The following is a 21,488-nucleotide window of genomic DNA, read 5'->3' as shown; positions in this document are numbered from 1 at the left end:
ACCACAGACTCAACAATCTTCACAATAAAGCGGAGGTTGGAGACGGGACGAAAGTTTTTCAGGGAGGCCGGATCCAGAGCAGGATCTGATAATTTTAACATACAGGTTAATTCTGCCTATCTAATTTGAAAGAGGCACATAAGACAGGAAATAATGCCCACTCAAAAGCTGAGGAGGAAAATCCTGATGTTCTCCGATTCCAGTAAAAAGTTGGGTGATTTTGGCCAGTGAATCTCTCTCAGCCCAACTCACCTGATAGGGCTGTTGTAGGAAAATAGGAGGAAGATGTGATGGATGTATTCATCATCTTCAGTTATTTGTAAAAATAATAAAGGCAGGTTGTTTTTATCTACTGGGACACACTGAAAAAAATACAACCCCCATAAAGGATTCTCAACGTAAAAACACAGAGTACATTAAATTACTGCTGAGGACAGTTTTAGGAAGTTTTTTTTTTTTTTTTAAATTTGATTTATATGCCGCCCTTCTCCGGAGACTCAGGGCGGCTTACAGTGCATTAAGCAAAAGTTGTATGAATACTCTCAAGCCAGAATGATATTTAGACTGCTTAATGATCGCTAAATATTGAAAAGCTTTTTCAATGTTCTATTTTTTCCATCTTGAAGGCTGATATAGGAAGGTTGTTCAGAGAGAGAGATTATGTTCATGTAGCTCAAGGGCCATTAAATCCTTATTTCATGACACGCTTCACTGCATTTCCCATAGACTTCATGAAGCTCTTTATTGTATTGGAGTTTTTATTCCCTAGCCACTCAGGTGAATTTTACGTTCAATATCTCTTATTAAATAAAGGTCCCAAAATAACAGGTGCTAAAATTGCATTACTAGCATTTATAACATGGGCTAATATAGTTAAAGCATAGGTAAGGTAAAAAATGATAAACAAAACAATATTATCATTTCCTCTCTTTTTCTTCTTCTGTCCACTTTTTAAACAATTTAAGACCTGTATTATTAAGATAAAATGTATGTCCATGCATTTGTAATACTTTTTAATATTCTCTTTATTTTTAATGTATTAGACTATATAAAACCTTAACAAAAACTTTACTTCTGAAATGATTTAATACATTATTCTACACTGTAACTGTCTACAAAGGCATCCAATTTCTAGTCACTTGCTGTATATTTGGAGAGTTTGGTGTTCGGTCTACACTATAAAACTTCAATGATAATGAAAGTATTGTGAAGTCATGGTGGGATAAGTAGGGGCTTGAACAAAAAAGATTCAAGATCTCTTAAACTCTGTAGAGATTCTCAAATCTTCAGGACATGCCAAAATTAAAATTTTAAGAATCTTGAATAAACTGTAGCAAAGTTGGAAGATTGGGATTATGATTGAAAAGTAGAAAGTTGCTGAGTACTATTGAAAATATTTCATTTGTGGAACCTTTTTGTAACAATAGTATGCAAACAAATACAATTATATAAATGTGTATAACAATACTAATGGACCACAAGTTTCATAAATATAGCAACATATAAGTGAAAAGAAAAAAGGCCTAAAATTGCATTAATAAGTAGTTCCAAACACTGACAATATTCCTTGAAGTATTGTCAAAAACAAGCTACTTCAAAATATTGGTTAAAACATTGTTGCAAATCAATTTTAATTTTTCCTTCTGGTGTTGTCTAATTTTTCTGGTCAACTCCCACGCTCTCTAAAATCCACTCTTTCTTGATATGTTCCAAATACTGGGGATACAGCCAAGAATAATATGCATATTCTTACCATACTGCAATAGAACCAGAGTCATATTAATAATCTTGCTGATGTTGGCCCCAAGCGCAATAATAACAGGATACAGTCAAACCATATGTGTTTACATTTTGACTCCTGAGGGAATCTACAATTACCGAAACATTAATTATAATCACCTCTTTTCAAACATTCTTTGAATTGTCCAATATACATGACGTATGCTGTTGTATCAAAATCATTTTAAGATAATAGGAAAATAATTTCATATTATTTAATGTGATCCTCCATTGATTTATCAGATTAGGACTTTTAAGCTCTTTATAGCCAAGGCCTAGAGCAGGGGTGAAATGCTACCGGTTCGCACCGGTTCAGGTGAACTAGCAGTAGTGGCAGTGCGTGGTTTGGCGAACTGGTAGCGGTGGCAGCGTGAAGCTCCACCCACCCACTCGGACATCGTTACTTCCTGGTTTTAACCTGTTTTAACCATGTGCGCATGTGCAGGGCACATGCGGGGGGCACGCGCGCATTTCATTTTGGGGGTTTGGGTGGGCTTTGGGTATTAGGTCCGGAAAAGGTTAGCCATCACTGGCCTAGAGGTAACTACTATGAAATTCCTTCAAACTTACTATAAAGTCTTGTAAGCTAAGGAGTAACAGATAACTTTTCTGGAACCTCTAACCATTAATGGGGCTTCAAAAGCAGCAACTACATGTGGATGAAATAAACTAAATAATGTGCTTAACTTAAATACACTGCTAAGAACCAGGCTGAGATTTTTTTTAAAAAATCAGGTTTTAAAAACACTTTCCCCAGAGTTGAGTTGACCAAAAGTGATAATAGTATTAAGAGTTTATACACAAAAAAATAATTTAGATGCTATTTTGAATCTGAATATTTTATTACATGTTACAGAACCATCAAGCTTATCATAATAACAACAACGAGAAAAAATATAATGTAGCAAGATGACCAGAAAGGCAAAAGCTACAGTAAGAAAAGACAAGAACAATGCACAATTCTAAACTACAGAATATTCTGGTCCACATAGTATACATCAAATTAATTTGTTATTAGTAAAGCATAAATTCTGCAGGCTGCATGTGCACACTTACCAATGGCTTGTATTATCTTAAAGTCTTTGTCTGCCAGAAATATATTATTTTTAACTGTGATTATACATGACATTTTATGGGAAAATGATTCAGTTATATCTGTGATCCAATTGATATTACAGTGGTACCTTGGTACTCAACATTAATTGATTCCAGAAGGCAATGAATACCAAAACGATGAGTATCAAACAAATTTTTCCCCATAAGGAATAATGTAGTGAGTTACAAGGTAGCTGACATCAGCAAACTCTAGCTTGTGATCGAGAACTAAACAAACGAGTACCAGGACAAAATTTTCACATCAAAATGCACTGAATACCAAATTCAATGAGTTTCAAAGTAGTTGAGAATCAAGACACCAAGATGGCAGGAAGAGCCAACACTCCAGAAGATAGGCTTAAGACACAGAAGATCTTGACAGACTTGAACATTAAGCACTATCTAACAAAGTGAAATTTAATGGTGAAAAAAGTAAGAGTCTACATTTAGTCAAGAAAAACCAAATACACAGGTATAGTATAAGTGGAACCTGGCTCCATAGTAGTAACTGTGAGAGGGGTCTTAAGAATCCTAGTGGACTCTTAAATATGAGCAGCAGTGTGCTGCAGCTGCCAAAAAAGCCAATGCAGTCCTAGGCTGCATTAAAAAAGGCATAGAATCAACATCATGCGAAGTTATAATGCCTTGGTAAGACCAGACTTGTAAAAAAGATACTGAGACTCTAGAAAGGGTGCAGAGAAGAGCAACAAAGATGATTAGGGGACTTGAAGCTAAAACATATAAAGAATGGTTGCTGGAATTGGGTATGTCTAGTTTAATGAAAAGAAGGACTAGAGGTGACCTGATAGCAGTGTTCCAATATCTCAGGGGTTGCCACAAAGAAGAGGGAGTCAAGCTATTCTCCAAAACACCTGAAGGCCAAGAAGCAATGGATGGAATCTAACTAAGGAGATAAGCAACCCAGAACTAAGAAATTTCCTGACAGTTAGAACAATTAATCAGTTGAACAACTTGCCTCCAGAAGGTGTAAATGCTCCAACACTAGAAGTTTTTAAGAGGAGATTGAATAACCATTTGTCTGAAAAGGTATAGGGTTTCCTGCCTGAGCTTTTAGTTGGACTAAAAGAGCTCCCAAGTCCCTTCCAAATCTATTATTCTGTTAAGGTAACACTGGATTTTTTTTTACACTTTTTGTATTGCATAGTTGAAGGGTCCACTCATTTTAAACTGCCTTTGCCTAGGTCTGTGATGGCGAACCTATGGCATGTGTGCCACAGCTGGCATGCAGAGCCCTCTCTGCGGGCATGCGAGCCATCGCCCAGCTCAGCCCCACCATGCATGAGCGTCTCCTGCCGGCCAGCTGATTTTCGGGATGGGAAGCAGGGCGCATGTGGGAGACGCCACCCCACGCACACATGTGCAGGGGAGAGAGGAGAGCAGGGGGTGCAGTGCCCCCCCACGGCCCATTTTTGGTCCCAGGAGACTGCAGGTGTTTCAAGTAGTTTTAATCAAAATGCAGTTAAAACGCTATACAAGCCATTGAGAATATAAATACATATATACAACAGGAACAGGAAATGCCTCACAGGAGCAAATAGAGGTAAATCCTAGAGAGGCAGGAAATGCATCACAAAACAATGGAGATGAATGCTAAAGAGGAATAAAGCTGCACACGCAAGGCAGACATAACACCTGTAACAGCAGGGAGGCCTACTAGGCCCAAAACAGGGTGGGGGGGCACGTGCGTATGCATGGGGAGAATGTGGGGGGGAGTCACGTGCACATGCACGGGGGAGCGGGGGCTCATGTACACATGTGCAAGAGGGGGCTGCATTGCATTATGGGCGCCGGCATGTATGTATGCTTTCTCTCTCACACGCTTTCGGCACACAATGACAAAACAGTTAGCCATCACCGGCCTAGGTCCTATTACTTGCGAACATTTCAACAAGTTGACAATCAAATATGACAATAACTCTCAATTTGAGCCACAGTAAGGGTAAAACTTGAAATTCCTTATTCCAGACAGTAGTCAACATTATAATAAAGAAACAAGAATAAACTGGAACATGTGAGAAGTTAAACCTACCTCTCTTAGCAAGTACTTGTAGTTTATGCAATAAAATCTTCCTGGAAGTCCTTGCCATAGAAATCTATTCATTACCTTACAAATTTGTTTAAGATAATTGGATGGAATAATAAATATGTAAAAGCTTCTTAAAATATAAATCAACTGCTGTGCTTAAGTATACATCTTACACCAAGTATTCAAAGTAATCATTGATTATCTGTCTGGATTATCTTTCATCTCCAAAATGGGAAAAGGTCATCAGTTGAAAATACTGTAGGAATTTTTATGTTGTGATAAAGAAGTCAATATATAAACTAAAATGCCCAATCCTTACACTTTCTAAATGCTGTTAGAGCATCAAGTCTGATTTACTGCAATTTACAGAATTTATGATATATATCATATATTAAGAAGATTGGGAACAGACATTTCTAATCTATAAAATGCAAAATATTATCAGCATATAATAACAGTAAGGAATGCAATCTTCATGTATACCGTACTGTAAATTGAAGAAAAGAGAGGCCCACTATTCTAACAAATCATAATTTACAGGTTAAATCAATCTAAAATAAAAAATTTAACAAGAATCCCAAATACAGGTAATCCTCTGCTTACAATGGCAATTTGGACCAATATTGCCATCACTATGCTCTGCAGTCATGAAGCGTGATATCAAGTGACCTCATCACTTAGCAAGAGCAGTTCATTTCACTGTTGTGAAGCAAGATTGCACGGGTCATTAAGTGAGGACCTCACATAACTCTGACTTCTGACTTCCTGCCGGCTTCCTCACTGACTTTGCTTGTGGGAAGGTTGCTTCTGGTGAGGAATGGCAGCCTGATGTCCTATGGACAGTAGAAGACATTATGGCCAAAAGGCAATTAGATGCTATCTCCAGGTTGCTGAATTCTTCTCTGGAACAAGGAGATATCTTCAGATTACGCATATGAACTCCAGACAGCAGGTGTGGGTGTCAGTAGATGGCAAAACTGCTCCTTTTTACAATGTCTTACAAACAAATGAAAATCCTCAGATTGCAATGAGGCCATTAATGTAGTCTTTTATGGACTCAAGGTTCAACCTGAGCTTTTTAATTACTTTGGAGTGTATTTTTTATTGCTCATTAAAGATTGAAAGCCTTGAGGACTGCAAGTCTAGTTTTATTAATTTTATCTGTTATAATCTTTAATAAAATTATTAGAAAATGACTGCAAGGATCCTGCAATAACTGGAATTTTGAGGACCTGTTGGGCCTAGATCGGCCAAAGTTCAGTCTTTATTTACATACGCTGTATTTTTGTTATCTATCTTTCCTTTTCTATAGGGAAACAATAATGTTATTCTTCCTAAGATTCAGCATTAACATTTCTAGAATTCATTTAAATTCTATTTTTTAATGTGACCCAGTCACTCCTATACAAGCTCTAAAATACTTATTTCCTTGTTTCAGTTTAATTCCAAATAACATAATCAGTTTTATTTTTAATTCCATTCATAGAACAATGTTCTATTTTCATCAAAATCAACTCTTTTAATTTGACTACCATATTCCTGGCTTTCTTTTACTACATTTTTAAAACCATCTCTTTATACACAACATACCGTATTTTCCGGTGTATAAGACGACTTTTTGACACATGAAAATCTTCTCAAAAGTCGGGGGTTGTCTTATATGCTGGGTGTCGTTCTCCTGTAACCAGGCAGACCAGCCCGAAAGGCTCTGACGAGCCTTAAATGGCTCTGGCGATCCAAGCTCTGACGATCCCAGGTGCGTTGCCTGCTAATCAGGCAACGCAGCTGGGATTGCCAGAGCCATGTAAAAGGAAAAAAGTTTTTTCCTTTTACATGGCTCTGGCGATCCAAGCTCTGACGATCCCAGGTGCGTTGCCTGCTAATCAGGCAACGCAGCTGGGATCGCCAGAGCCATGTAAAAGGAAAAAAGTTTTCCCCCTCCTGCTTGCTTACCTTAGCTGCTAGTCGCAACGCTTGCCTTGCTTCGCTTGCCTGAATCCATTCCATCAGCAAGTCACTCACTGCCTGCAATCAAGCAGGCAGGGAGTTGTGGACTTCAACTCCCAGAATTCCTCAGCCAGCAAAACAAAGCTGGCTGAGGAATTTTGGGAGTTGAAGTCTACAAGTCTTAAAGTTGCCAAGATGGAGAGCCCTGTTCTATTGGGTAAGTTTTTTCCACCTTTGGGAGCTTTAAAAAAAATAGTTAATTGGGGGTTTTTTTAGTTGTTCTTTTTTAGACCTAGCCATTTAAAGTTTAGGAAGTTTTAAATTTAGCTGCTTTTATATAAAAATAAAAATAAATAAAAATAAAATAATATTTGTGCAGCTTTCCGAGATTTAGTGTGTTTCTGTAGTGTTTCACTCTAACTACACAAACACACAAAATCTCACAAAGCTGTATGTGGAATTTTGTGTGTGTAAAGTGTGAAAGTTGTTTTTTTGGGCTTTTTATGGCTGTGTGAGGTTTCTGCTTGTTGCAGGGGCCATTTTGGGTCTAGCACAGCTGCTTTTACATTGTGGGTGAGCCAGTTGTGTTGTGTTGTGTGTGTGTAAAGTGTGAAAGTTGTTTTTTTGTGGCTTTTTGTGGCTGTGTGAGATTCCTGCTTGTTGCAGGGGCCATTTTGGGTCTAGCACAGCTGCTTTTACATTGTGGGTGAGCCAGTTGATGTTTTTAATTTTTATTTGGTGTGAGTTGGAAGAGGGGTAGTCTTATACGGCAAGTATAGCCCAAACCCTATATTTTAACAGGAAAAGTCGGGGGTCATCTTATATGCCCAGTTGTCTTATACGCCGGAAAATACGGTACTTTTTTTTTTTTTTGATGTAATCATTCTCTTATCTGCATTTTTCCTCATTACGGTCTCTTTAACTCCATTATTTCACCAAGCATTCTCTTTAACATTTTCCATTAGTGTTAACTTTGTACATTTCTACAGCACTCTATAATACAATTCTTTTCACTATGTTTCAAGCAGCTTTCAAAATAATTCCAGAATAGTTTTTCCCCTGGATTATGTTCATTCAAAATGTTATACAGTTTCTCAAAATTCATCTCTGGTTCTTCATTATCATTATTAATTAAAATACTGTTATTGATTCCTACTTTCAAATATTACTATAACCTACATATAGCAATTCATATACATCAGTGCTTTCATTCAATTAAACTTACACTTTCATATGTGAATTCATTACTTCACAAGATCAGCCTACCTTCAGATTTGCATACCTCATTTTTTGACAGTTTGAAATAGACAAATACAGGTAGCCCTCAAATTGTGATCACTATTGAGCCCAAAATTTATGTTGCTAAGTGAGACATTTGTTAAGTGAATTTTGCCCCATTTTTCTTGCCACAGTTGTTAAGCGAATCACCTCAGTTGTTAGGTTAGTGCCCCGGTTATTAAGTGAATCTGGCTTCCCCACTGATTTTGCTTGTCAGAAAGATGATCACAGATGATCCTGGGACATTGCAATGGTCATAAGTATGAACCAGTTGCCAAGCATCTGAATTTTGATTCCATTAGCATTGTGATGTTGCAAAGGTCATAACTATGAAAAACGTTTATCAGTAACTTTATTCAGTGTTGTTTGAACAGTCACTAAATGGACTGTTTTAAGTTGAGAAGTACCTGTACCAATACCTTTCAGATTTAAGATGCGATATGTTTCTTCTCACTTAAGGACTAATTTAGTCCAACAAAAAATTCTTTTTGGGGCATACTAGATTTCTCAACTATTGTTTAAAAAAGATCGACTATCATCTTTTTTTTATGTCATGTGCAATTTAGAAGAATATCAATGCATGTGTTTTAGGCATATCTATTGGTTATCATGATGCATCAGATTCATGGAAGTAAATTCAGAGATATAAGTATGTTGTTAATATCCCTCAAATTTGACATTGCCTATATATAAACAGCAAAATATATCTTGCTCGGATAGTAGTGAAAAACATAATTGTACGCTCTTAGAAAAACATGTGTACAGCAGATCTTAAAATTGGATTTAATTAATGTATGTCAGAGTTTAGCATTCAAGATAGCCTTGTTTCAGTGGAAAGCTGGGATTGAATAATATGATCCCATATAATCTAGGTTTAACACACTTTTAAAAACTGAATAGTTTGCCATTTATTATTTTGAAACTACAATTGTTTTCTTTTTCCAATTCTTTAGTTTTCAGTGGTTTGTTTATAGTTTATAGCAATAATATAAAATATCATAAAATATAATATTTAAATGTTCCTTCCACATCTACACATTCTTATGCACATCCCATCCCATAACAGGAAATAAATTCTCAAATCAGCACATTTCTGGGAGAATAAAACCAAGGCTATGAATTACCTTTTTATTTTGTGAAAAACATTGCAACAAAAACAAAATATTAAGGAAGACATTTAATGTTTGGTTTTTGTTGCACTGTTTTTAGAAAATAAGAGGTGATAAACTGCTGATCATCACTTGAGAGAAGACTACTTCTCCTCATGCTGCCTCTGTGTCAGGGGAAGAAAAACCAACGTGGTGACAGGGAAGGCCTGTGTAGGAAGAAGAATAATCCCGCCAAAATAACGATAGTTCACACAGAGACAATGGATAATTACCACGAACCTAATATGTACAAAATTGTCTTAGTGAGGGGATATCAAATGATACACATCCATTTCTGAATGAGAAAAAAATCTTTTCCATCTTTCATTTATATTACATGTAATGTAAATCATTCTATAAAAATATTCTGAGAGCAATATACAAAAATAGAGTCCAGAGCATAACGCATAAAGGCAGAATATTTATTCAGTGTAATGTTTGCATTGGGCCATTTCAATTATTGGGTTCCTTCAGGATCCACAACTGGAGAAATCTCTACTAAGGAGCATGACTGATTTTCCATGAAACGAATACCTCCTCCAAACTTTAAAAGATTTACCCTTTTTAAACCCTGATTTACAAACCTCTTTTTTAAACATAAATTATTAATTCAAATAATGACCATTGCCCTAAACTTCCTTTAATGAGCATCCTCATACTAGAGTGCTCTGTACTGTGATATTTAGTCTCCCATTTACTTATTTTATGCTCCCCTCCACCATATAATGTTCCTCCCCCTCCTTTTAGGCTTTTGCTTTTTTATATATACTTTGTTTTAAATCCTTTAGATTTTATAATTATGACTTTTTAGACTGTTGGATTTTCTATGCTTTTTAATTGACTGCTTTATTCTAGTCTTTGATCGTAATAAACACAGGAGCACAGTGGTTCTCATGGTTAGGATGCTGGGTTGGAGGTTAGCAAGTATGTGTTCGAGAGCCAAGTGCTACTATAGGCAGGGTGAGCTGCAATTTGTATTATAATTTTTTTTCTTCTATTGCAATTACACAAATGCCTAGATGTTGTAGAATCGTTATTACTTTATAATTTTAAACCATGAATGACTCTACCAAATATTACATCGTACTTCCATTCATGCAATGAGCTGGTACCATCACTGACAATAGGAGATGAGATCTTGCTCCCCACAGAGAGGGCCCGCAACTTGGGTGTCCTCCTGGATTCATGGCTATCTTTAGAAGATCATTTGATGGCCGTGGCCAGAGGTGCCTTTTATCAGGTTCGCCTGATCCGCCAGTTGCATCTCTTTCTGGATCGGGATGCCTTGCGCACGGTCACTCATGCCCTAGTTACCTCCCATATGGACTACTGTAATGCTCTCTACATGGGGCTCCCCTTGAAAAGCACCTGGAGGCTCCAACTGGTCCAGAATGTAGCCGCGCGGGTGATTATGGACGCAGCTCGTTACGCCCATGTAACACCTCTCCTACGCGAGCTGCACTGGCTCCCGGTGGCCTTCCGGGTGCGATTCAAGGTGTTAGTTATCACATTTAAAGCGCTCCATGGCTTAGGACCTGGATACCTACGAGACCGTCTTTTGCCACCAATAGCCTCCCACTGACCAGTTCGTTCTCACAGGGAGGGACTACTCAGGGTACCGTCAGTCAAATTATGCCGACTGGCGACTCCCAGGGGGAGGGCCTTCTCTATGAGGGCTCCAACCCTTTGGAATGAACTGCCCCCGGAGATACGGAATATCCCTGATCTCCGTGCTTTCCGCCGTGCCCTCAAGACCCTGATGTTCCAACAGGCGGGGCTAAACATATGAACATGTGAATGATTTTTTTAAATGTTATCTAATTCTGGGTTTTATTTAATTGACCAAACTAAGTAATAATTTTAATTAGCAATTTTATGATGTTTGTGTGTCTATATTTTTCTTGACTGTACACCGCCTTAAGTCCTACGGGAGAAAGGCGGTATAGAAATATAATAAATAAATAAATAAATAAAATTCTCTATTTCCCTTCCCTCCTATATTCTCTTTGTACCTTTTCTGAAGCAGATCTCCACATTTCTCCAAGAAAACCTGCAGGTTCTGTGTCAGTGCAGACATAAGAAATTCTTCCAATCACAATGATACCCAGTTGGATAAACATAACACAATCATCTTAATCTTACCTTTGTTCACTTTCCCCTTTCCTTTTGATTCTCTTTGCTTAACATTTCGGCAATATCCAGCAGGAGAATTTGGAGCAGAATCATCATTAAGTAGTGACTGAGATATTCCAGCAGTGTCTTCTGGCTGCAGTTTATACACCGGAGAAGAGTGCACAGAAAGTGGTGGACTTGGTTCTAATGAAAGGTCACTGTTTTCAGCACACTCCAATTTATCATTTTTTTTATCTGTATCGCTTTGCTGTGATGAAATAACCTTTTCTGTCACATCTGGAAACTTACTCAAGGTATTGTCTTCCGTGTCATCATTAATGTCCTAAAACATAAGTAAGAAAACAACATTAATATTCTAAGCAACTTTAGGACTATGATTTTTCAACACCTAGGTTTTCCTACATTGCTCATTTATTAAAGCTGTTATCCATAATTCACTGTGAATCACCTTGTTGAAATAACTTAAGGTAACATCAAGGCGGTATCCTTTTTGTGATGCCTTTGTTGTGAAAGTTTTCTCTAGAAATATTCCCTTGCTGCATTCTTTCCTAATATATAATATAACAACAGACTTGGAAGGGACCTTGGAGGTCTTCTAGTCCAACTCCGTGCTTAGGCAGGAAACCCTACACCACTTCAGACAAATGGTTATCCAACATCTTTATAACACCAACTTAAATTGCTTAAGTTGTCATACCAGAACCTGTTGCTTAATTTGTTACAACTTCACTTTCATCACATTTTTTCATCTGTGTACTAACATATATAAATAAGCAATGTAATTATATTAATATTTATTTATTTATTTATTGAATTTGTATACCGCCCTACTCCCGAAGGACTCAGGGCAGTGAACAGCCAAATAAAATACATATAATACAAATGTATCATAACATTATTATGAAATAAAATGTTAAAATGTAATTGTAATTCCACATTGTTTTTAATGATATGCATAATTCTTTATGTTATTATGTATTAACATATAATTAAACATTCTCTCTCTCCCTCCCTCCTTCCTCATATATATATATATATATATATATATATATATATATATATATATATATATATATATATATGAGGGATCTCTTATGTATGTATGTATGTATGTATGTATGTATACACATACACAAGGCAGCCAAAATAAATAAAATAACAAGCAGTAGAATATCAATTAAGAATTCAGATAAAAAAGAAGCATTCATAATTCAGTATGCAGCATTTAATAATTAAGAAACTAATAAATCCTGAGACTGAGAAGTCTTAAGTGGCCCTGGAAGACTAATAGCAATGTAGCTAGGACAAGCAGAAACTTTGTAAAGTCAAATAAAAACAAGAAAATATCAAAAATATATTTTGATATTTTATAGTTCTTCTCTTGATTGGAACTGTTTAAATCTATGTACTCACTAAAACATGTGAAGGAACAGAATTTTTTAAAAAGATAGCAAAGACAAATATATGTCTTTTCAACCATAATAGAAGTTACTTTTGTTTGATCCCTGTCATTTTTCAAATTTCCAAACATTTCAAAGTTTGTAATTCTTATACTCTACGAAGGAGTTTAAAAGAATAACTTACAGTTACTGTATAATGTAACTTTTAATTAATGCCAGATTCAAAATAACCATAAAATAATTTAATGCAAACCTTTATTGAAGTAGAGAGAGGTGCATTTCCAGCTTAAAAAATCTTATATTGAGTGCTTAGAATGCAGCATTGCAGACTAATTCTGCTGACTGCCAGCAGTTTGGCAGTTTGATTCTCACTGGCTCAAGGTTGACTCAGCCTTCCATCCTTCCAAGGTGGGTAAAATGAGGACCCAGATTGTCAGGGGCAATATGCTGACTCTGTAAACCGCTTAGAGTGGGCTGTAAAGCACTGTGAAGCAGTACATAAGTCTAAGGGCCATTGCTATATAAATGAATGGCAAATTACAGTGCAGGTCAACCTATTTTAATTGTCTGTTTCAGCCTCCTAGCAGCCCAGGTACAGTACTCAAGAGCATACTAAAGATTTGTTTTCATATATCTTAAACTCAAGCTATTATAAATCTTTATTTTTTTCCATAGTCAGCTGTTTCAGTATAGATTATAGGGCTAATCACAAGCAGGGCTGAGCTATATGCTTTAAATTGATTTTTAAAGTCCTTTCTATATTCCATATTAGTAATGATTTCCATAGAGCTGAATAAATGTAAGAAAAAAAAATCAGTTTTATGAGAAATGAGTATTCCCTTAAGCAGTAGAAAAAGGCTTGTGAAATTATATACCTTCTAGCCAAACCCAAATCCACAAACTAAATGTAACAAATATAATATTACTTTATCCTCTTCTACCTAATTTAAGTTAGCTATTTTCCAAGAAGGAAAGTACTTGCACATCTGGAAAGAAGTGAGACTAAAGAGATAATATAAAACCCCTTGTGTCTCTGTTAACTGAATCCATATTTTTAAGGAACTGTATATGCCTATTAGCCTAATATTCCTCTCAAAGTCTGTCAAATGAACCAGCAGTTGAAATTTGATAATTACTGGAAAGCTACAGAAGAATGAACAATATCTACATCAATTGCAAGATGTCCAGAGTCACTTAGTTGAATTGGGCGGCTACAGAAAATTAATGAACAAATGAATAAATGTTAAATATGGCTAAAAACACTTGTTTGAGAAGCTGGGAGAACAAAGGAATGAGAGACCTTTTAGGTCATCTGCCAAAAATGCCAAGTAAATTATATATTTTACCTCATGTATACTTTAATCATAGACAAAGTGCCAAATTATACCTGGGAAAATAAAATGAACACTATACCTGTGAATTTCTATCTTTTTGTTTGGCACCAAGAGATTCCTTTAGCTTTGACCGAGAAGGAGGCTGACGTTTTACTTTCAAGGCAAGCTGGGCCTTAGCTTTATGAGCACTTGTATCTAACCTTGGTGGGTCTCCAACAAAGGTATCAAAATCTGTAACAAATGCATAATCACTTATCAAAAAGTTACTATATTATTTATTCATCACCCCATTTTATTATGAAATTATTTAATATTCCCCTTTATTTGTAACAGACAAATAATTTAGATTCCGATATATTGTTTTACAAAAGAAGATAAGTATCACTGTACCAGCTGTAGTAGTAGGACAACTTAATGTCATGTTATGAAAATGTATTGCAGGTCATTTAAATGGTCCACATTTAATGACTGTTCATTCGGAGTCTGTTCAAATTTACAATGGTAACAAGTAGTGGTTACAATGAGACATTGTAGTCCCTGCAGTCCTGATTGTGGGCTTGCAAATTACAACTTCACAGCTCCCATGATCACATGATCATGATTTGCAATCTTCCCTGCCAGCTTCCCACAAGCAAAGTTGATGGGAAAGCCAGCAGAAAGTTGGAAGTCAAGGTCAAGTGGGATTCTCACTTGGCGGTGGCAAGCAGGACTGGCCATCCCTAAACCATGCAGTCACATGGTTTTTTGATTTACGACCACGTTGCTTAACAATGGAATTTTTGGTCCCAATTAGTATAGTATCTACCAATTAGGATTCTGTCAGAGCTTTCGATATCATAGTTCGCAGAGCATATCAATAGATATCTTTATTACTCACCAGAAAAATCTAATTTCTCCATCGAAGATTCTATTTCCTGCATATCGTCCTTAATTTCAAAATGTTCTGTCAGTTGTTCAGTATTTGGTGTGACAGAGTCTAATAAAATACTATTTCCAAACATATAGGGGAGTTTCTCATATATTTTTAATTTGTCTTCAAGCTCTGTGATCTGAAGATGATAAACATCATTTTAAAAACCGAGACATATTTACAAAGATCTTTAAAATAACATTTAAAATATCATTTTATCCAGACCTTCTCCTGCAAAATTTTTAATTGATTTGCATGTTCTTGATTGTTCTCTTCAATAATTTTTGTATGATCTTCTTTTATCATGAGTTCTTCTCTGGAAGAGGGAACATATAATTAGGCAACATAAAGGAGTAACAAGAAAAAACTGAAGTTTATTAAATTGAGCTTCTTAGCAATCAATCATTTTTCTTCTTTAAAAAAGTGACATTTCCTCTTATCTTCAATTTATTTTTATATTGTATTATTAGCTGGACGCCCGTGCTTCGCTATGAAACCATGTGATCAGGCGTGATAAATGGACACTTAAAGCCTGAAACTTAATGTAGAATGTGTAACTCTGTAGCATCAGAGCGTGTTAATATAAGGCAACTGGCAGTTGGGACAGAATTCCTTTCAGGTGGGGAGGGGGAGTAGAATGTCTAACTCCTTAACATCGGAGCGTGTGAATATAATACTGTATATGAAATACTAATGATCTGATGATCATTTTGAAAAATCCTTTTTAGCGAGCACCTAGAAGCTAAGAGGAACATACGTGCCAAATTTCAAGTTTGTAGGCTTTACCGTTCTGGACATTTCGTGATGAGTGAGTGGTATTTGGCTTATATATATAATATAAAAAAAGGACAGGAAAAAGATTGAAACCCTATATCACATTTATACCATCACTCCAAGTGTATTATTTCATATATATTTATAGGCAAATACACCTAATAAAATATATATATATATATATATATATATATATATATATATATATATATATATATATATATATATATATATTTTATTAGGTGTATTTGCCTATAAATATATATGAAATAATACACTTGGAGTGATGGTATAAATGTGATATAGGGTTTCAATCTTTTTCCTGTCCTTTTTTTCCCCATCTGACCTTTGCTCTTCCATCTTCACCATGTCTCTCTTTCCCCCCATTCCCCTTTGCAGAACAGATTGCCCCTTTTTACCATCTAATACCAATATCACAAGTAATGCTGCTGAGCTTAATAACCTAACTAAAACACACAACCATCCCTCATCTTAAAAATGTACCTGCAGAAATGTGTATGATTAACATCCTTGTATGTTACATACAGGCAACTTTTGGTAAGCATTCTGGAAGGAAAATATACCCTGGATTCTGTTTCTTTTCTTGTATGGTTAAATTCATCCCAATATTTTCAAACTGAAAATTTTTAATGGGAGGCACCATACAAATATCTTAAACAAAATTAATTCTATATTGAATTAATGTGGACATAGCATAATTCATAATTCATCTTTTTTGTTGATAGTTTAAAACTCGTTTACGCCTTCTCTGAGAACATCTGGATGGCTTTTAGTGATTTATTTGTAAATAATAAAAACAGTCATAAATGATCTCTTCTGGAGAAGAGCCACTCATGTCATTTGTTTGATGCACTTATGTTAGATATATAAGTAATCTGATTTTTTTTTAAAAAAAAAATAAGTTGTATTTGGAGGCCTGAATACCCATATTTTGAAATTGTTTAGTATTCTTTGAAAATAACCTCAATTTAATGACATTACATCAGAGATGAGGAACTTATGACCTCTAGATATTAGTGAACTGTAACCCCTGGTAGCTAACCAGTCCAACCAATGATGAAAGATATAATTGGGCAACAACTGAAAGAACACATTCTCCATCTCCATTTTGATAAGACTGCAATGCCATCACTACCTATAATATATCTTTTCAGTATTTGCTTCTTTTCCCTGAATTACAAAATTCATATTGTCCTACATTTTTCCTAGCATCTAAAATAAAGCACTGATACTATATGTGGTACTTTAACCTAATTCAAGACCCTGATGCTAATTACCTACAAACATACAGAAACAAACACATAGCAATAATGCACAACATTGTACATGTAAGAAATTACAAGCATAGATATGAGCTTAACTGACAGAGCATAACAACACACTCACTTCTGCTGATATTCTTTGAGTAACTTCTTCGCTTTGTTATACTTTTTTTCCAGCACATCATATTGTTCTTGAGTTTCTTTAAGATGCTCATTTACTGTTTTGCATAAACTCTGGGCTTCTAACCAGTAGGTCTCTAGTTTTTTAATTTTTTCTTTGTTATCATCTATAGTTTCCTGGAGCTGCGATTTCTTTAACTCCCATTCAATCTTTTCAGCTTCTGTTGCTTTTAGCTTTAAAAAAAGTTCAAATTATTAGACTTTAGTAATTACTCATTCATGTATAGATTAATTGATTAGATTTTAAGCCAAACGAGTTAAGTTTATCTCCAAAATGTAACAAGGAACAATTATTAATTTTGCCTTAGTTTTAGGTATCAGCAGCTGTCCATTTGCATAAAATCCAGACAGATTAATTTATTTTATAGTAATTCATGCTTTTTTTTTTCTGGCAATCTAAAAATATTGCCTTTAATTTCTAATATTCAGACTGTTCTAATTGATATAAAAGATCTACTACTCTGAAAGCAAAATAAATATTTACCTTACTTTCCAAAACTTCTTTTGTAAGCTAAATTTTAGGGACATGTTTTATATTTTTTGATGATATTAATATGCTAGCTTTGAAACAAATGTTTCCCTCCTACACGCCTAGTTTCTTGATGGCAATTTCTCACTATGTGAAGAATGTATACTAAATATACTAAATGAAAAATGCATATAAATAAGGAAAATGATCCTACTTATATTGTCAAACTCAAAACTTCAAGGAACATAGTCAGCAAACTTTTAGATTCATTACTAGAAAAAAACCCACTGGATTACCTGTTACTTTTCTATCACTGCAGCACTGTTAGAAACTGTTTTCAGTTCATACTGCAAAAATTTTAAAGTTTTAGGAGTGCATCTGTGATTTAGATTCAGTAATCCAAGTCATACATTATGTTTTAATTACAAGAAAGCAAATCTAAATCTAAATCTTATTCTATAGAAAATCCATACACTATGAAATATGCTGATTGCCTTCTCTGCTATCAAAAATGCAGTACAAGCAGTACATCTCATGTTGCACTGGAACAGCTGTTTAATTGATTGGGAAAGGGAGACAGGACTTCTGTAAAAAGGTATTCTATAGCAGAATACTAAAAATCTCAAAGTATCAAACAATTCTAACCCCTGTACCCTGGATGAGAATAAGGCACTGCCCTTACTTACAAATGATAAGTTGTTATCCTTACAAAACAAATTATTCCTCCTATTTATTTGTGTCTTTCATTTGCATGTATCTAGCTATGCTTACTTATTTTTATTTCAACAAGTATATGACACGTGTAATGAAATTCCACAGAAAATACTCCTCACAGATTAGCACAAATTGCATAAATAATGTTTTCTGTTTTTAGTTGAAGTTAAGAATTCGGTTTTATCTTGTTTGTCTTTAATATATTCAATTTGAATTTACAAATAACTGAATTTAAATATTTTTTAAAAAGTATATATTGAAGATTTACCTTTTCCTTAAGTTGATTAACTTCAGCCACTGTAACTGCATGCTTTAATTGTAACTAGAAAAAATGCATAGAAATTTTTATTGAAGAAAAAAAGGTGCAACTGATATTTGAAAATTCATTTTATGTATCTATTACTGTTCATATTTTTTTCCATCACATTGGAAGCAATAAGGTTTCATAATTTCAAAATGCCCACTTGCTCATCTCCTCAAGCAGAATAAAACCACTCATTTATTGCATACTTACACCAGACCAATTGTCTCAAGATACTGCTAGGCTACAGTTCATAAATTAACTCACTACTAGCCATGCTGGCTAAATTTGCTAAATGATAAAATTCAGTAATATCTGCATGGATTGCAGATTCCCATTCTGTGGCTTAGAGACATGAGTTTATCCAAACATAAAAAGCTAGAACTAGTCAGAGGAAGTAGTTATAACTTGTTTTTCTCACCAATTTGCTGACATCCTAATTTCAGTCAGCTCTTCCTCTTTTTGAATTGTTTCCAGCTGATAATTGTATGACCCACTTATGTAAGATAAATATGAATAGAGTCACTGATTGATTCATGTTGAAGAATCATGATATATTGCTAGATAAAAATGGTTCCAACTGATATATTAATATACTTTCCGATATACACTGCCTGAAAATATTTCTTGACATAATCAGCATTATTATTGTTGGCAAGAAGTATTCATTAGGAGGCTTAAAAGATAACAATTAATTCTCTCAAGCCTACTATACAACTAAATCAAAACAAAGGTATAAAGATATGCTTTATACAAAAAGGATATGCTTTTCTCTTCTCTCAAAAGACTTAGAAGAGCCTCAAAGTATTATTAGGTAAAAGTACAGTGGAAGGAAGAACAGAGTCTGAAAAGGCAACTCCTTTGAAAGCAGTGGCTTGGGATGTGAGGGGGACAGTGTCACATCAACAGCACTGAGGTCATAACTGTTTTGCTGAGGCAGCCAAAAGGAATATAGTGGAGAAAGCTGAGATTTGAGCACAGCAGCTGGATCAGCTATCTAGATTTTGTCCCAGAAAGGATTGAAGAATGGAATGAAAGGAATGAAGTGAGGATTGGGAAGATGTACATAGTGTAATCCCACAGGTGATATTATGTGGAAAATGTTACATGTACTGAACAGAAACTTATGCCCTTATTGTGCTTATATGCTTGGATTATTGCAATACAGGTATCCCTGACTAACAACCACAATTGAGCCCAAAATTTCTGTTGCTAAGTGAGACGTTAAGTGAACTTTGCCCCATTTTACAATCTCTCTTGCTACAGTTGTTAAGTGAATCACTGCAGTTAAGTTAATAACATGGCTGTTAAATGAATCAGATTTAACCATTGACTTTGTTTGTCGTAAAAGAGGATCATGTGATCCCGGTCACTGGAACCATCTTAACTACAGGCCAGTTGCCGAGCCTCCAAATTTTGATCACGTGACCATGGGGATGCTGCAAAGTTTGCAAGCGTGAAAAATGGTTATCAGTTACTGTTTTCAGTGCTGTTGTAACTTTGAACAGTCACTAAATGAACTGTTGTAAATTGAGGACTATTGAATTGATTCTGGTATTGTTCTTGCATTAATGATTTATTATGATTATGTATTAATTTTATCACTTATTTAAATATGCTTACTAAACAATATTTCTCAATGAATAAGATATATAAAGTGGTTTTTCTGAAGATTAAAATAAACATAATTCCCAGGATATTTTATATTTTGAACAGGAAGCAGAATTCCTACATACACATCTAGAAAATATTTTAAAAATACAATATATTCCATATTTTTTTATTAGGTTCTCCAGTTCCAAAGATATCATTGAAAATGTTAGGATATGGTTTGAGCCTAACAGTTGTCCAGGCAATATAAGAGTACTGTAACTTTAAGCTGTAACTGTATTATGTGGTTTTAATGCTGAGTCATGCTGTAATTACATAATTACTGGTTGTGAGAATATTTAAGCAAGGTACTGTAACGCATTCAGTCTGCTGTTGATGAGGAAGCTGTTGATGAGGAAGCTGCAATGCTATGCTGCCATTGTGTATGAAGCTGTGATAAGGTACCATTGAGAGGAGTTGTTATCTGTAATCATTGTTTGATGGATCTGCAACCATCGTGGTTTGTGAACCAGAGTGAGTTTGTTATTCTAACCAACTACTGTTTGTTGGGTAAAAAGATTCTGTAACTACTGGACTGATTTACTGGCAAAGACTTGGAATTTGTTTAAAGACTATGAGACTGTTTTTCTACTATAAAGTAAGCTTTTGATAAACCAGTTTGCTTATCTCTTATTCATTGCTCTCAGCAACGTTTCTCTGTGCAATCTACTCTGCTGGTTGGTAACACAACAACAATAACCTTAACATTGGTTATGGGCCCAGAACCAACCATAACTAACTAGGATTGTTAATAGCTAAACTGAGAGTTAATGTGAACAGAACAAACTGTGTTTGTGATAAACAATCCAAGTGAAGATGGCACTAGAACAAGCAGCAAATTTTTCCATGATAACCCGGCTGGATGGAACAAACTATGTATCCTGGTCTGCAAAATGTACTCTACTTCTGCGTAGGGAAGGACTGTGGGATATAGTTAATAATCCACCGGATGTAACAGCATGGGATCCTGCTGATGAGGAAGATGAGAAGAAATTAGCCAAGTTTAACAGAGACATGAACGAGCTCTTTGCATTATTGGACTAACA

At 35.2% G+C, this 21,488-nt stretch overlaps 1 protein-coding gene across 2 annotated transcripts in view; it reads right to left on the bottom strand.

Moving 5' to 3' along the window:
• Positions 1–21,488, bottom strand: part of LOC139311433 (neurabin-2-like) — a 61,985-nt gene that overhangs the window by 16,895 nt on the left and 23,602 nt on the right. For both annotated transcript variants that reach the window (XM_070935903.1, XM_070935983.1), the window contains exons 8-13: positions 18,760–18,813; positions 17,253–17,482; positions 15,297–15,387; positions 15,039–15,210; positions 14,241–14,392; positions 11,437–11,749 (exon numbers count right to left, since the gene is read on the bottom strand). In XM_070935903.1, the coding sequence (XP_070792004.1) occupies positions 11,437–11,749; positions 14,241–14,392; positions 15,039–15,210; positions 15,297–15,387; positions 17,253–17,482; positions 18,760–18,813 (1,012 nt within the window). The remainder of the gene's footprint in view (positions 1–11,436; positions 11,750–14,240; positions 14,393–15,038; positions 15,211–15,296; positions 15,388–17,252; positions 17,483–18,759; positions 18,814–21,488) is intronic.

This window comes from Pituophis catenifer, unplaced genomic scaffold (genome assembly GCF_029215685.1).
Source record: "Pituophis catenifer annectens isolate HBS135680 unplaced genomic scaffold, rPitCat1.0.hap2 SCAF_1, whole genome shotgun sequence".
NCBI lineage: Eukaryota > Metazoa > Chordata > Lepidosauria > Squamata > Colubridae > Pituophis > Pituophis catenifer.
The sequence above is the reverse complement of the archived record's forward strand: the minus strand, read 5'-3'. Positions and strand labels throughout refer to the sequence as shown.